Below are 17,116 nucleotides of genomic sequence, written 5' to 3' on the forward strand. Positions count from 1 at the left end.
ATATACACACATATATACACATACTATATGCACACATATATACGTACACATACATACATACATATATATGACAGGTTCCTGTTGTGGAGCACTTTTAAGAAAATTTTACTCAGTTGAATAACAAAAGTAATGCTTATTGCAACAAGTCAAACAACATAAAAGGAGCTAAATTAAGTTTACTAACTTTACTTCCCCACTCCTATTCCCACCTTGTAGGGCAACCATTTTTAAAAATAATTTTAAGTTAAAAATAATTTTATGTAGATTTTTTTTCCATTGTTTTTCTTTTGCATCCACACACACTCTGTTTGGCTACAAACTGCACTCACATTCTGTAGCTTTCTTTCCTTTTCTTCCCCATTTAACAATACAAGTCAGGACGTATGACTCATCTACTAGTTCTCGGTAGCTCATGGCATTCCACAGGATGAATGTGTCATTTTCCAGCCATTTCCCTGGTTATGGGCATACAGTGTTTTGCTGTAGAAGAAAATGCTGCAGTAAACAATCTTTTATAAGAAATTTAAATACTTCCTTTTTTTTTTTTTTTTTTGGATAAAGCAGGGATAGAGTCTCCAACAGGTTATAACCCAAGAGCAGACAAAGCAGAAGCCAAACAGGTAGTAATAAATATGCTCCCCCACCTTTTATGGGCATGCCTACCCCATACCAGGCACCACGGTGGGTCCTACAAGCTAGGAACATGAATGAGACTTAGTCTGACCTCAAGCAGTTCACCAAAGCAGCATTTGATTAATGTCGAAACCAGTGTCACACATGATCTATGCCTTAAGCTCCGCGTTGAAATCATCCTAATGGTGCTTGAGCCAACCTCTACTCCAGCCCTAGCTTCCAACAAGTCCCCCAGACTCTGGAGCAGTTTGGTATAAAAAGCCCTTTTTCTGCAGCTTCCTTCCAATGACTTCTGCAGGAGAAAACAAACAAAGGGAACTCCCAACCAAATCACAGAGATGTTAACTTGCTTTTCTCCTTTGGCCAGCAACAGATTCTGCTCACAGTTGGGTCCATTGTTTTCTTCCAGAAACTAAAGATAAAAGAGGAAGTCTCTCCCCGACCCCCCTCCACCAGCAGAAAGCCAGGAGTCTCCCCATCAGGCTTTTGACACACATGTCACTGACGTACTTGCAAGTAGATGCTAAAACTGCTTCACATGGAAGAGCTGGAAGTTACAAAGCCAAGCTAAAGAGTAGAATAATTTTTGAAAGCATGTTTAACAGGATTCAACAGATTTTTTTTTTTTAAAGCAGCTATGAAATAGTGTCACCAGAATTGTTTTTACTCCGGGTGATTTTACTGCACAAATGCTTAAGTGCTGCGGCACCCATGGAGGTGTACCACTCGTGTTTGCGCGGAGAAACCACTTGGCTCTTCAGCTGCCAGGAATACAGGTAGCTGCCAGCCCCAGCTGGGGCACCTTCGGGACCAGCCTCAGCCTTCCCGCCAGAGGCCAGCTCCTCCCGGCAGCCCAGGCCAGTGACCGAGCTCGGTGGGAGGCTAGGGCCTGGGCCTTCCCCGCATGGGTGCTCTTTATTCTGGAACGCTCCAGGGGTGGATGAAACTGACAGGCCTGCTTCAGCCCGGTCTGCATGGCCATCTGGAGCTCTCCTTATTCATTCCTTCCTGCTCCCTCCTTTCTTCTTTTCATAAGGTCAGGTCTGCACTGTGATCTGGGACTCTGGCCAACCCTGCTTCCTCCCCTTCGATCCTGCACAGTGTCTACTAACTTCCCTTCCTGACTTCTCAGTGTCCGCTCTCCGGGGGACCCAGTAGACACAGAAGTTTTCAGGGCAGTGTAGGAACATAAATGTTGTACATCTCATTCAGAGCACTAAAGAACCCGTACATATCCCCTAGCCCCTTGGATGTTCTTGCGTCAGGCTCTGCTAAAAATGAATTATGATCTGCCAAAGTGAAACTGACCGTTTCATTTCGATTATTCAGCTGGGACACAAATGGAAAACCAAACGTGAGGGAAAACAAACTCATATATACTCTGAAATTTCCCTTTAGTTACCCGAGCTATTTTGAAGAACCGAGGCAAGGAACATGTTTTAGTGTAACCTCTGTGTTTGCGGTGAACTGATTGGGATCGGGACACCACAATGAGAGAACACTGTTGCTATCTCTGTCACTTTCACGGCAATTCCACTCTGAGCACTGTTGTGCCCACCACTATGGTGCCCTTGCGGTTCCACAGACCGGGAAGGAAATGGGTACTGATTGCATTCTTGTTGCAGGGGAGTTTGGAGAGGTGTACAAGGGGCGTCTGAAACTTCCGGGCAAGAGGGAAATCTACGTGGCCATCAAGACGCTGAAGGCTGGATACTCGGAGAAGCAGCGTCGGGACTTTCTGAGTGAGGCCAGCATCATGGGTCAGTTTGACCATCCCAACATCATCCGCCTGGAAGGCGTGGTCACCAAGAGTCGACCTGTAATGATCATCACGGAGTTCATGGAGAATGGTGCTTTGGATTCTTTCCTCAGGGTAAGAGCAGCTCCAGGGTGTGGATGACGTTAGCAGTGTACAGTGCTGGGGACACGTGTCAGCATGAGGACACCGCTGCTTAGAAATCACCCGATGAAGTGTGAGTGGGCGTTGGAAATGGTAGCGAGGTTGACGGATCTGTTCCTAAAAGGATAGAACAAAGAGAAGCCTGTGGACCCCTCAGTAGGAGGATAGCGTGGAGTAGGGCCTCGATAAATGCTTGTTGGATGAATGCGAATGAATAGAGGCGGGTGAAGAATGGCCATCGGCATCTGCATGAATCACGGAGATTGAGGAGACTTTCAGCTGCTGCACTGCCCTCTGTGATTCACGCAGACGCCGGTGGCCAACTGCCTTTTCCCCGCCACAGCTGCCCACCCAGCCTACTCCTTTCATCAGAGATAATACGGACTGCCCTTCTCTGATGCCCACGCCACCCACCCTTGGAGGAGGTGCTCCTGGGCAGGAAAGGAACAGACAGTGTCACAAGTATTCACAGGTCTTTTCTGGGCTTGATGAGGAATTGTGACTCCAAAGCAACCTGCAGCAGAGGTGAGGGGGTGCCTTGAGGCCTATGGCTGGGAGCTCTGTAAATGGTCATTGTCATACATGCTCACATGGAGCCATGATAGAACCACCTACATTTCTGTGGGACATCACAGAGTGACTCCGAGCAGGGGTAGGTGAGAACATCCACAATGCCGATGTCTGGGGAGTGGCAACTGACATAACACAGGCCAGCCAGCAGGTCCCGCCTTGGACCAGAGCCTCAGCTGGGGACTGCTGGGGAGCCTGAGAGCAGAGGGTGCACGGGCAGCATCACAATGGGGCAGGGCCTTGTGAGCAAGGACTTCAGGGTAATACCAAGTGGCAGGCTATGCATTGTCACCAAAGCTACCAAACAGTAGCTGGGGCTGCAGATCAAAGGACCATTCATCTGCTTGATCTTGAAATATTCATGAGGTGACTGCTGCGATCATGCCCTCTCCTGGGTGCTGGGCCTATAGACATGAAAGAGACATTGCTCTAATGCTATGTAACAAAACACCCAAGATTTCAGTGTCTTACCATAATTTATTTTGTTCATGAATCTGCAATCTGGGCAGGGCTTATTGAGGACATCTTTGTTCCCTGTGGTGTCAGCTGGGGAAGTTAGAGATCTGGGGCCTGGAATCACTTAAAGACTCACTCACTCATCTTGGCTTACTTGGGCTTCCTCACAGCAAGCTGAGTCCCAAGAACAAATGTCACATGAGAAGAAGGCAGAGAGGATGGACCACTTCTGTAACTTAACTTCAAATTCCACAATACTCTTCAACCTCTGTGATGGGCTCCCCAGATTCAAGGGGAGGAAATAGGCCCCACATTTTGATGAGAAACAACATGATGTCATCTTACACATAAGGGATGGGAGGTCCTGTTGTGCCCATCTTAGATACTACAACCCACCACCTCGGTCCCTTCTCTGAGGACATTAGTGCCCAAGGCATCCAGCAATCATCCGCCTAGATTCTTTTTGTTTCCATGTGTGGTGTAAAGAGGTGTTGTGAGCCAAGACGAACTGAAAACATCCAGGGAAAACTTTAAAGAGGAAGGAGAATTATCTGATATTAGGGAATGAGGACCTCTCCGGCAGGCGAGGGGGCAGGCAGGTACAATGGAACAATGGAGCAGTGTGTGTGAAGGCCAGAGCCAGCATGGCCAATCTGGTCATCTCTCAGCAGCTTGTGGTGGCTCCAAGGCTCAGAAACAGGGTTGACAGGCTGTGGTGTGGAAGGATAGCTGAGAGGTTTGTCTACAAGTTGCATTTGCACATACCGAAGCTACCTTGGCAGGCAAGCATACACTTTTGCCTCCTCTGGGTTTGTAGGCAGTAGTGGCTTATGTTTGGTAGGGGGCATGGGAAGACAACCGATGGGGCTAATGTGCTTTGCCTACACTTGAGGGTATGGGTTATGCCTTTTATTTTGAAACCCCCAGTACCTAACACAGCAAGCACCTGGTAAATGCCGGTTGAGTGAAAAACATGAAAAGCCATTTCTGGCACAAAAGCATCTGGGAATGGCAGGAGAAATGTAGTCCTCTTGAGTGTACATGGTCTCTTGTTCCTATAGCCAGACCTCTCATGTCAGAATGGGGTGTATAGACCATGCTTTCCTGGGGGCATTCATTCGTGATCAGAGATCTCATGAAGACAACCAAATAAAAATGAAGAGAAGACAATGTTAGGAGAAAATGTATTTTCTGGAACCAGCCTCCAGACCTTTTTAGGTGCCATTTATTTCCTATGAGTCACCTGACCGTACTTCCCAGAGTCCCAGCGTGATTTGAGGACTGTGATCAGACTTTCTCCCTGGAACATACAGGGGAATGAGGAGATTCATTCTCAGGAGCCTGCGGAAAATCAAAACCCCACACTGATGCTCCCTCCACACAGGACTCTTTCCATGTGGGGCCTGGGACATGGGGGCATGTTAGACACCGGTATTTTTCATGATGATAAGGCCCAAGTGGTAGGAGTAGAGCCGGGGGCAGGAGAGGAACACAGGGAAACAGAGGATGAGGGATGACAAGAAAGGAATGGCCAGAGCAGGCAGTGCCAGGAGGAGAGAGGAAATGAAGCGTTTCTGACTCCTCGCACGGCATGGAGGCAGGTAATCTATAAATCTAATTTCAGCCCTACTACCAAACCCTGGAGCATAGCAACATTAATTGATGTATCTGCTGCTTGGTAAAATTGAAAAGTGGGTCATCAGTTCAGTTCTGCAGGGTCCATCTTCTGGGAAGTAGTGTAATTTTAGGATTACCATCCAGAGAAGAAAGGAAAAGAGTTAGTCCTCAATTTGAGCCCTCCCCCCACCGTCCCCACCTCGAAACTGGTCACTGTGGTTTATGCTGGATGGACATGGCAGCTTTAGGGAGTGGCTGCAGCTCCAGTTCTCGGTCAGTGTTGGAGAGGCTGTGGGCATCGGGAATCCGGGGAGTGCACTGGACATGGCTTTTCACAGCCCACCCACTGCCCCTCTTCCATTGCAGGACTTAGAATCCTTGGCCTTCTGGAAGGATTAGAAGCACCATTATTTTTTAACCACACGTTCAGTCGGTACATTATTATCTGTTTTTGAAAATGCCAGCACCATGGGTTATGTAGCATGAAAATCCATAATGAAATATTTCCTTATTGGCACTCAAACCTAGGGGACTCAATCTGGCGGCTCTTGTATAATCTTAGGTACACCCCCTCATCAATGTCCCTCTTGTGCCATAGCCCAGAAGGTCAATGTATTCTGTAAGGCCTTCCTGCCTAGATTGGCCTTGTAGTTACTGCTGGCTCATCCACAGGTGGTCATAACTGGAAGACTCTTAGAAGGTAATGAGCAATGTCAAATGTGGACATTTCTTATCAGGGAGGCTCATTCATGGGCAGGAGCTAGATGATCATAACTCAGACGTCAGGAAGAGAACACCAGATTGGACATCCCAAACCTAGGTTCTGCTTTGGGCTCCACTATGAGTCACCTGGCGGCCTTGAGCAAATCTTTTAACTCTATTTCCCAACCTATAAACTAAAGGCATTGAGCTGGATCATCTTGAAAGGTAGGTCTCTTACAGTTAAAAAAAAAAAAAAAAATCTGTGATTCATTCTCTTCAAACAAATCAAATAAGGGTTTCATTTCCTGAAGTGGATTTGTCAATGAAAGCTGAAATACCTAAATCCTTCCTGCCTAATAAAAGGGCTAGCAAGTGGCTTCAGTGAATTTGCTGAAAAGCAATTTCAGCAGAAAGCACTTCATGAAGGAAAGAAAGTTTAAATCACTTCACCCAGGCCTGTATTTTTTCTCTATACAGTGTTTTTACGATGTGATCAGCATGGAACCTGACCCTTTTCCAAAGTCACTAAGAAAACTAGGCCTTTTCTGTCTTGTTTATCTCTGTCTGCTGGTATTCTTATCTTTGGAAGTTCTTCTTGGAGAGTTATACCAATGAACTGAATATAAAACAGCTGATCATATTAGGGGATCTTAATATGCTTATTATATCTTTAAGTTTCACCAAGATTATGAACTGAATGGGCATGATCCTGTCTTACTGTGATATGTGATTTCCCTTCAGGTTCTAAAGAAAATGTGTTGCCATTGCAAAGTCAGCATATTCCATGGAAAAGGCCCTGAACAAGAGTTAAAAGATTCAAATAAGAGTAGCATATTTGAGGTACACATGCCTCTACTCTTTCTTTTTCTATGACCTTGGCAGACATCATTAATCAATCATGTCACTTTTTGCTGCAAAGCTTATACGCAGCCTTATTCTCCACACAACATTTGAGGAAGTCGTTACCAGTTGATCAGAGATGGGATGCCAGTGAAGTAATTTGGTATTCTGGACTTAGATTCTTGTTATAAGTCAAAGCCACACAGTGATTTAAGGCTGATGACTTAAACTTTCCAGACTTCCTTTATCTCCTCTGAAACCATCACCTGCCTTACACAAAGGAGGATCAAAACATATTCTAGAAGTATGACTTGCCATTCAAAAGTTACGAAATGGAAGAAATCATGTTTGTTAATTAACTGACCCAAATTTTCAGCCTTCATCATTAGCTGGGGTGTGGGCTGTTGGGGGGCTCTACTACAGATGCCAACCTGTTGAGCTCAGAATGCACTAGGTTCACCAGGTGAACTAGGTTCTCCTGGAGCAGTGATCCTAAGGTGTCTCCCTAACACACCAGATAGCTGTGGGAACCTATAGTCTTGGCCCCAAGTGTCCTCCATCCCTCTCACCAGGCATCTGAGCACGTGGAGGAGGTGGTTTCTGAGACATTATGGCCTGGCTGATAACACCAATGGTCATTGCTGCTGTCTTAATATTCACGGCCACCGTGAATATTGTCCTTTCACATTGTCTCATTTAATCTCACCAAAATCCTATGGAGAATGGACACTGTGTTCTTGTTTTATAGATGTGGGAATGATGGCTCTGGAAGTTAAATAACTTGCCCAAAGGCACACAGCTAGTGAGCAATGGAGCCTAGACCCCAGTCTGGGTCTGTCTGCCTCCAAAGCCAGGACTTTTAACCACTTCTTGGCCTTTGTTGACTCCAGAAACTATAAGGATGACTGATCTAAATATTAAAACATATCAGATAGTAAAGCTGTTTGATGAAGGCTTAAGTGATTTAAAGTAGAAACAGACATATTGCTGCACATTCTTTCAACATTTCTTTTTCCAGGGTTGTTTACAACCAGCACCAGTCCCCTCCCCAAAATCTATCTACAAGCCAGCTTCTTTGGGGAGACATTCATTTTTAACCACATTGTTGTCTACACTTACAGAGAGGAAGTAACAAACTGAATTGGAAAAATATGACCCTTGTGACTCACAGCTGAGATACATTTCCTAATATACAGAAGTTGCATGACAACTTTCTGGGGAGGCAGGTCTCTAGAGACCTACTTAGAGAAAATGAATGGTGCTAGCAAAAGCCTGGCTAACTTCTCGAGGAGGTGTTGATTGAAGTTCATTAGTGAGAAGGAGGATTCGCATCACTCACGGCACATCCAGCTCTCGCAGATGGGCACCATGTGCTGAACACCAGTCAGAGTTTCCAAAAAAGCAGATCTGCACTTCCTTTTGGAGTTGGTTAGAAGAAAATATTGCAGAGAAAGCATTCCAGGCAGGCTGGGAGGGGGTTAAGGTTTGAGTTAGAAACAGTCTGGAACTTGGGGTATGTCGATCCCAGTGTGTTTTGGGGGGTTTGCCTCTGGCAGGGGACTCAGGAAGGAGTGGAGGGAGGATCAGTTGGCTCACTCTAATTGATCAAGGGGCAGGACCCTGGAACACAGACCTAGGTTCACAATCTTGCATGAGGAAGTCTTCAACATTCCCACTATCATGGTTAGACTTTTTGATTGGTGGGGCTTTCTCTAATAAACAGGGTATTTTTGCAATAGCCGTTTTATTTTCCTTATTTATTTTTGCATAGAAAATGCATTTGTAGAAACACATGCATAAATGATGTATCCCACATATATTTAAGTGAGGTAGTGCATGTGAGCACATTATGTATCATCTCGCAGGCAGCAGGTGCTCAATAAATGGGAGCTGCACCCACCGTTTATGCTTTCTGTGTTCACATGAGGCCGCTGGGGAGTGGATGCCTTGGCTTGTGCCTACACTAGATCTAGGATGTTCCACCTCCTTCTACCTCTCCCCTAGTCAAAGCAGCTCAGTGCCTGGGCCATGCATTACCTATAGAATACAACTTATAGCCCTTAGGGCAGCAGCTGAAGCTGGATTAGAAGGGAAAACGTGTTGTTGGAAACACAGCACAGGCTCCACTGATTTAACCAGTGTGTGCAGAAGCCAAGACCCAGGAGGTTTTGGGGGCAGGAGGAAGGGTGGTTCATTCACTGAGGTGTGTCATCAAGCCATGAAGGAGAGCTCACCCAGGAAACGGTGAACCCACCATTGACTGGAAGAGGGCAGCCCTGTAGGTTGGCCTGAGGAGGAGAAGCAAGAGCTCCCATTGGCTAAGAGGGCCCACATGTCAGACGCCGTGTCTGTGCTTCTCCTGTCACTGATCCCTTTGAGGTGAGTGCGGTTATGCCAATGTCGAGGTTGGCAGCCCTGGTAGGACCCAAAGAAGACACCTTAAGCATTTAGTTCTGGAAACAGGGAGATATGTAGTCATAAATTGAGCATATGTCTGTTGAGTTTTTTCTATTTACATTAAAGTTCTTAGCCCTGGGAGTACTGTGGTGACCATGAGAGAGAGGGTCTTGTCTTCAAATTGGTTAGAGTCAAGCTGCACAGAGAGACAGACAGGTGTGTACATACACACACACACCTAAAACTTAGTGATGGGGCACCTGAGTGGCTCAGTTGGTTAAGCATCCAGCTCTTGATTTTGGCTCAAGTAATGATCTGAGGGTCATTAGATCAAGCCCCGCACCAGTCTCTGCACTCAGAGGGGGAGTCTGCTTGAGATTCTCTCTCTCCCTTTCCCCTCTGCCCCTCCCCTTCTCAAATAAATAAATCTTAAAAAAAAAAATAAGAGCATGCACTAAAGACAGTAAGATAGGAAGTGCTAGGTATATTTGGAGCAGGAGAGTAGTAGTTATGGAGACATTGTCTCTAAAGAAGGGACACTTAAGTGGAGACCTGAAGGCGGATGGTGCTGATTGTGGGGAAGAGCAGCAGGGATGGCATGAACAGGAACCCTAATGCAGGAAGAGTTTGGCTTGGGAAAGGACTGAGGGGCCGCCAGTCACTGTGGCTGGCAGGTGAGGCAGTGGCTGATCCCCCGGGGTCCCAGGGGCCATGCTAAGGAGTTTGGAGCTTTTCCTTAATGAAATGGGAAGCTGTTATAGAGCTTGAAGCCAGGGAGTGGCATGGCCTGATTTATGTCTTGCAAAGACGGCTCTAGCTCCTGTGTATAGAAGGGGGGGGGGGGGCAGGTGCCGAGAGGCTGTTACAGGTGATGGATGACGGTGACTGGGTTAGAATGGAGGCAGTGGAGATGGAGAGGCGTGGATGGCTTTGAGATGTAATTTAGAGATGGAATCGACAGGGAGGAGAGAGCGGAGCATTCAAGGAGAGGGATGAGGGTGAGAATGGGAGGGAGAAGGGCACAGTGAGCAGCATGGCCAGCGACCAACAGAGGCTGACAAGCAGCAAGGCTGTAGCACCTCGGCTTCTGTTGAACCACCGAAGCCCATCTTGATCCCAATGTCCTTTGTGTCTCATTACAGCAAAATGACGGACAGTTCACGGTGATTCAGCTGGTGGGGATGCTCAGGGGTATTGCCGCGGGCATGAAGTACCTGGCCGAGATGAACTATGTGCATCGGGACCTGGCTGCTAGGAACATCCTGGTCAACAGTAACCTGGTGTGCAAGGTGTCTGACTTTGGCCTTTCCCGCTACCTCCAGGATGACACCTCAGACCCTACCTACACCAGCTCCTTGGTGAGTCCTTCCTGATACTCTCGGATAAAAGCATGGCATGAGTAAAAAGTGGCTGCACGTGGCTGGGCTAGGGACCTGTGGTCAGGCACACTGTGTGGGACTGGGACCTGAACTTCTCTCTCTACTGGGAGAGGCAGGTGCCATATGGAGAAACAATAGCAGCTGGTTGTCCAGGCAAGCATTTGGGCCTAGGCCACAAGGAAGGGTCAGGATGTCTGCTCGGGAGTCCTGGTGTTCCTTGGCCAATGGAAAATCATTGGGCATCAGAGGGGAATCCAGGCAGCTGGACAGTGGCATCAGAGACATTCATCAGCAGAAGTAGGCGCTGGTGGGGTTGGGTACTTGGTCACCAGGCAGACCCTTGGTGCCTTTCTCTTCTCCCTCTCTGGGCCTTCCAGACAGCTTGAAGTACCATCTGCATGATGAGTACTCTTATGCTTGCATTTCCTGCTCAGCTTGCTTCTCCACAGTCCGAGCAGCTCCGGTCACCTATGGCCAGCACCTAGCTCATACAGGTCCAAAGCAGAGCTCTTGTTTTACTCCATTTTCCTCCCCAATCTCTGTGTCTCAGTGGTTGCACCAACTCAACTAATGAAGGAAATCTGGGAGTCAGCCTTGATTTCTCTCTGCCTCACCATCCCGTCCAAGCCCTCCATGACTCACACAGGTCCAAATAAAACCTGCTCCTTTCTTTCCTTCTCTACAGTCCCCACCCTATTCCAAAGCACCGTTCTCTTTGACCTATTCCCTTCTAGTAACTTCCTAACTGGTCTCCATGGTTTCCTCTTGTCTCCTTATGTCCACTCCCAATATATTATTATAAAAATAAGAACAATACAGAGAAGTAAAGGGGAAACAAGGTAACCAAGAGACCACAATTGCCCTGAAGCATCATGTAGTAAGTATTTTAGGCTTTGTTGGCCAAGAGGCAACACAGAGGATATTGTGTAGATAATCAAATAACCATTTAAAATATAACCCTTTAAAAAGATATAAATACCATTCTTAGCTCACTGGCTATAAAAATCCAGGTGACCAGTCAGTAGTTTACCAACCTCTGTCCTGAAGCATCAACTTTAATAATCAGGTGTGTCTCTTTTCACATTTTTTTCATTGTTCAAAATTTGAAATTTTTTATTTTATAAAAATGAGATCATACTATGCCTGTTTCTCTGCCTTGCTTTTCTCATGGGCATTCTTCCTGCCAAACTGCTTTTCTAAAAGTTTGTGAACAGTGACTTTCTGCTGGGAATGTATGGTGCCCATCTTCCCACATCCTTACCAGCACTGAAGGTGATCAATCTTTAAAAATTTGCCAATCCAAAGATGAAAAATGACACTTCATTTTGTTTAAGTGTGCATTTTCAACTGACTGTTAGAGATATTACTTTACTGTCTTTTCACACAGTTACTGGGATTCATGTTTCCTCTTCTGTTAATTACCTATACGTGTCTTTACCTATTTTTCTGTTGGGTTGTTTGCTGGTTTCTTAGAAATTTGTAGGAAGTCTTTTTATATTAGGGATGTTAACCCTTTGTCTTCACATACGATACAATTAGTTCCCCTACCCCCCATCTGTTGTCCTTCTGCTATTATTTATGATATTGTTGGGCTTCCAAAAGTGGTTAATAATATTCATACAGTCAATAATATGCATCTTTTCTCTCTACGTCTTCTTGGGTTTTCTGGTTTTCTTAAAAATTTCTTTCGCTCCAAAGTTATAAAGTGCTTTTTAAAGTTTCCTGTACTATCTTATTGGGGGGGTTTCTCTGTATTTAAATATTAAGCACACTTGAAATTTATTTGTTTTTCCCAAGATTTTATTTGGAACAATTTCAAGCATACAGAGAGCTTGATAGAATTTACAGAGGAATAGTCATCTATCTACCGCCTATGTTTTAGAATTAATATCTTGCTATGTCTGTTTTATTATATAACTATCCATCTGATCTGTTCCTCTGTCCATTCTTTACTCCATCTTATTTTGTTGGTGCATTTCCAGATTTCATGTTTCTGTTGGCCATCTGTATGTCTTCTTTGGAAAATTATCTATTCAGATCCTTCTCCCATTTTTAAAATCAGGTTGTTTGTTGTTTTACTGAGTTACATGAGTGCTTTATATTAGATATTATTGGATATATGATTTGTAAATATCTTCTCCATTCAGGAGCTTGCCTTTTCATTTTTTTGATAGTGTCTTTTGCTGTGCAGAGGCTTTTTAGTTTGAGGTGATCCCGTTTATTTCTGTTTTTGTTTCCCTTGCCTTTGACACCAGATGCAATACAAAACATTACTAAGATTAATGTCAAGGAGCTTATCACCAGTTTTCTCCTAGGAGTTCTATAGTTTTAGATCTTACATTCAAGTCTTTAACCCATTTTGAGCGGACTTTTGTATATGACATAAGATAATGGTTCAATTTCATTCTTTTGCATGTAGCTGTCCAGTTTTCCCAACACTCTTTATTGCCCTTTCCTCATTGTATATTCTTTGCTCCTTTATTATAAATGAATTACCAGATAGGCATGCATTTGTTTCTGGGCTCTCTATTCTCTTCCTGTTTTTATGTTTTTATGTCAATACCGTACTGTTTTTGATTACTCTGAGTGCTTTACAGGATAGTTGGAAATCAAAGACTATGATATCTCTGGCTTTGTCCTTTTTTCTCAAGATTGTTTTAGCTATTTGAGTTTTCTTTGTGATCCTATGTAAATTTTAGAATAATTTGTTCTAGCTCTATAAAAAATTCCATTGGAATTCTGACAGGGATTGATTGCACTGAATCTGTAAATTGCTCTGGGTAGTTATGGACATTTTAACAATATTAATTCTTCTGATCTATTAAAATGGAATAGTTTCCCATTTGTGTCTTCTTCAGTTTCTTCCTCAATCTCTTATAGTTTTCAGTGTACAGGTCTTTCATGTCCTTGGTATTTTATCCTAGTATTTTATTCTTTTTGATACAATTATGAATGGGATTGTTTCCATGATTTCTCTTTATGATAGTCCCATTATTAGTGTATAAAATGCCACATATTTTTGTACATTAATTTCATATCTTACAACTTTACTGAATTCATTGATTAGTTCTAACAGTTTTTTGGTGGAACATTTAGGGTTTTCTATATAAGGTATCATGTCATCTGCAAATACAGCTTTACTTCTTCCTTTCCAATTTGGATGATTCTTATTTCTTTTTCTTGCCTAATTCCTCTGGCTAGGACTTCCAATACTATGTTAAATAAAAATGAGGCGAGTGAGCATCCTTGTCTTATTCTTGATCATAGAAGAAAAGCTTTCAGCTTTTCATCACTGGGTATGATATTAGCCATGGGCTTGTCATACATGGCCTTTATTATTGTGAAGTACATTCCCTCTATACCCACTTTGAGAGTTTTCATCATAAATGGCTGTTGATTTTTGTCAAATGCTTTCTCTGTGTCTGGAAGTGATCATATGGTTTTTATCCTTCATTTTTTTAATGCTGTATATGACATTGATTGACTTGTAGACATTGAACCATCCTTGCATCTCTGGAATAAATCCCACTTGATTATAGTATATGATCCTTTCAATGTATTATTGAATTTAATTTGCTAATATTTTGTTGAGTATTTTTGCATCAAAATTCATCAGGAATATTGGCTTGTAATTTTCTTCTTTTTTTTTTTTTATGGAGCCTTGGTCTGATTTTGGTGTAAGGGTAATACCAGTCTCATGAAATGAGCTTAAAAGTGTTTCCTGTAATTTTTTGAAAGAGTTTAAGAAGGATATGTATTATATCTTCTTTGAATGGTTGGTGGAATTTACCAGTGAAACTATCTGGTCCTGCACTTATACTTGCTGGGAAGTTTTTGATTAGTGATACAATCTCTTTACTAGGAATCAGTGTATTTATATTTTCTGTTTCTTCATGATTCAGCCTTAGAAGATGGTAAAGTCTTTATTTCTTCTAGATTGTCCAATTTATTGGTGTATAATTATTCATAGCATTTTCTTATAACTTTTTGTTTTCTGAGGTATTAATTATAATTTCTTTTCTTTCATTTCTGATTTTATTTGCACCCTCTCCCTTTTTTTCTTGGTGAGACTAGCTAAAGATTTGTCAATTTAGTTTCTTTTCAAAGAACCAGGTCTTAGTTCCATTGATATTTTCCATTGTTTTTTTAAATCTCTATTTCTTATTTATGCTCTGATCTTTATTATTTTCTTCCTTCTACTAGCTTTGGACTTTATTGGTTCTTCTTTTTCTATTGCCTTTAGGTGTAATATTAAATTGTTATTTGAGATCACTCTTGTTTCTTAAGTTAGGCCTGATATTGCTATGAACTTCCGTCTTAAAACCACTTTGCTGCAGCTCAGAGATTTCGGTTAGAAATGAATAAGTCTTAAGTGTACATCTATTGAGTTTTAACAAATGCATATAACTGTGCAACCCAAACCCCTGTCAATATACAGAACATTGCCATCACACTAGGAAGCTCCCTTATATCCCTAACCATTTCACTCTCATCCCGCCCCCACACCCAGAAGCAACCATTGTTCTGATTCTTTTTCCAACCATGGGTTTGTTTTGCCTGTTCTAGAACTTCACATAAGTGGAATCAGACAGCATATTCTCTTTGTGTTTGGTTGCAGTCTGTGAGAGTCATTCACATTGTTGTGTGCAGCAATAGTTTGTTCCTATTTATTGTAAGTTCACTATTTATATATCTATTCTTTTGTTGATAGACGCAAGGTGTATTTTCAAACTTCTTTTTGAGTATGTATTAGGATGTATATTTTTATGCTGTTTTCATACAGGTGAATAGATAGTTATGTCAATACCATGTATTAAATATATTATCATATTTTATTGAATCACTTGTCATCCTTGTCATGTGTTAAGTTGCATATATGAACTTTGTTTTGATTCTCATTTCTGCTCCATTGATGTATTTGTTTATTCTATGCCCAGCCATATTGTTCTGGTTGTAATAATATTAATATGAGTTTTACTACCTGGATTATTTTGATTATAATAACCTTAGCAAAAATTTTACTGTTTGGATAAAATAAGTTATCTTTCTCTACTCCTTTAAGAAAGTCTTTGTTAGCTGTTCTCAAATCTTTTCTCTCATATATGATTTAAAATCACTTTTTCCAATCCTAAAACATGCACATGTATACTTATACTTACATTTGGAATTTGAATGGAACTTGATTTTAACTTTGAAAGGACTGTGAATCACCTAAATAATTATGTGAACCAAATATTTGTATATGCCTTACATTAAAAGTATTTTAGGTAAAGGATTCTCCACCTGATTTTCTTGCATACATTAGTTAGATCATCTATTGCAATATTTGTTTTTCTTCTAAATGATAAAGCTTACCAACCCCAAGATCTAAGAGCTCTTAGTCTCCTTCACAGTTGTTATGTTAACCTGACTCACTATAATTATTATATTATTTCTCCAGGCTTGCTTTTTATCCAAAACAGAAACAAATAACATGTTTGCTGATCAATTTGTGTTTCTAAAAATACAAAGAATTTATTCACATGAAAAGTTATTTATTGAACATCTACTATGTGCCAGTACTGCTCTGAGGCTAGGCACACAAATAGGATCAAAAAGAGACATTTCCCACACATCACTCACAGTGATGAGGAAAGAGACTTTTCCTTAATGAGGAAAGAGACTTTAGTTAGACACATAGGAAAATAAGTGCAAAATTACCTGTTGAGAGAAGAGCCCTTGTGTTCTGTGAGAACTTGAATAAAACAACAAGTAACAATATAATCTGACTATATCAGGATCCCTGGGTGGCGCAGCAGTTTAGCGCCTGCCTTTGGCTCAGGGCGCGATCCTGGAGACCCGGGATCGAATCCCATGTCGGGCTCCCGTTGCATGGAGCCTGCTTCTCCCTCTGCCTGTGTCTCTGCCTCTCTCTCTCTCTCTCTCTCTCTCTGTGTGTGTGTGTGACAATCGTAAATAAATAAAAAAATTTAAAAAAAAAATAATCTGACTATATCTAGGGGGATGAAGGAGGGCTTCCAGAAGAGGAGATGGTACTCCAACAGATTTGAAGAATAAGTGTTCTAACCTACCCCAGATGAAAGAGGTAGGTTAGAACACTGAGAGATATAAATAGCACATGCAAAGGCCCTGTAGCAACAGAGAAAATGGAACATTAAAGATGTTCAGAGGACCCCTATGCCTGAAATTTGGAAAAAGAGGAAAAATTGGCCAAAGAGTTCAGCAGCAGCTTCCTGGACCCTCATGATGGAACTTAGGGGCTTCAAGCAATGGGGAATCATTTTAGCACTCTGTGTGTGTGTGTGTGTGTGTGTGTGTGCGCGCGCGCGTATGCACACATAGATGGATATACATGACCAAAAGGTGATGAATTTGCATTTTAGAAAAATAACCTGGCTTTTCTCTTGCCTTTCCCTTACAATCTCTTCCCTTCTCATCTTTCAAAACAAAGCAAAATACTTTATTGGCTTTCTTCATTTCATCTTTCACCAAAAGGCCACTTGGCAGGCCTAACCAAGATAGATGTATCAAGCAAAGGATGCATGCCTAGAATCTAGACCCACGTGTGAGGGAGCTGGCAGCCCAGCAAGGTTGGGAAATTATCTATTTACAGGGAGATTGG

The 17,116-nt window shown here is 42.7% G+C and overlaps 1 protein-coding gene across 3 annotated transcripts in view; it reads left to right on the top strand.

The window, feature by feature from the left end:
* The window catches only part of EPHB1 (EPH receptor B1), a 474,596-nt gene that overhangs the window by 415,633 nt on the left and 41,847 nt on the right, over positions 1 to 17,116 (top strand). For all 3 annotated transcript variants that reach the window (XM_038570949.1, XM_038570950.1, XM_038570948.1), the window contains 2 exons: positions 2,259 to 2,506; positions 10,258 to 10,473. In XM_038570949.1, the coding sequence (XP_038426877.1) occupies positions 2,259 to 2,506; positions 10,258 to 10,473 (464 nt within the window). The remainder of the gene's footprint in view (positions 1 to 2,258; positions 2,507 to 10,257; positions 10,474 to 17,116) is intronic.

Source organism: Canis lupus, chromosome 23 (assembly GCF_011100685.1).
Source record: "Canis lupus familiaris isolate Mischka breed German Shepherd chromosome 23, alternate assembly UU_Cfam_GSD_1.0, whole genome shotgun sequence".
Lineage (NCBI taxonomy): Eukaryota > Metazoa > Chordata > Mammalia > Carnivora > Canidae > Canis > Canis lupus.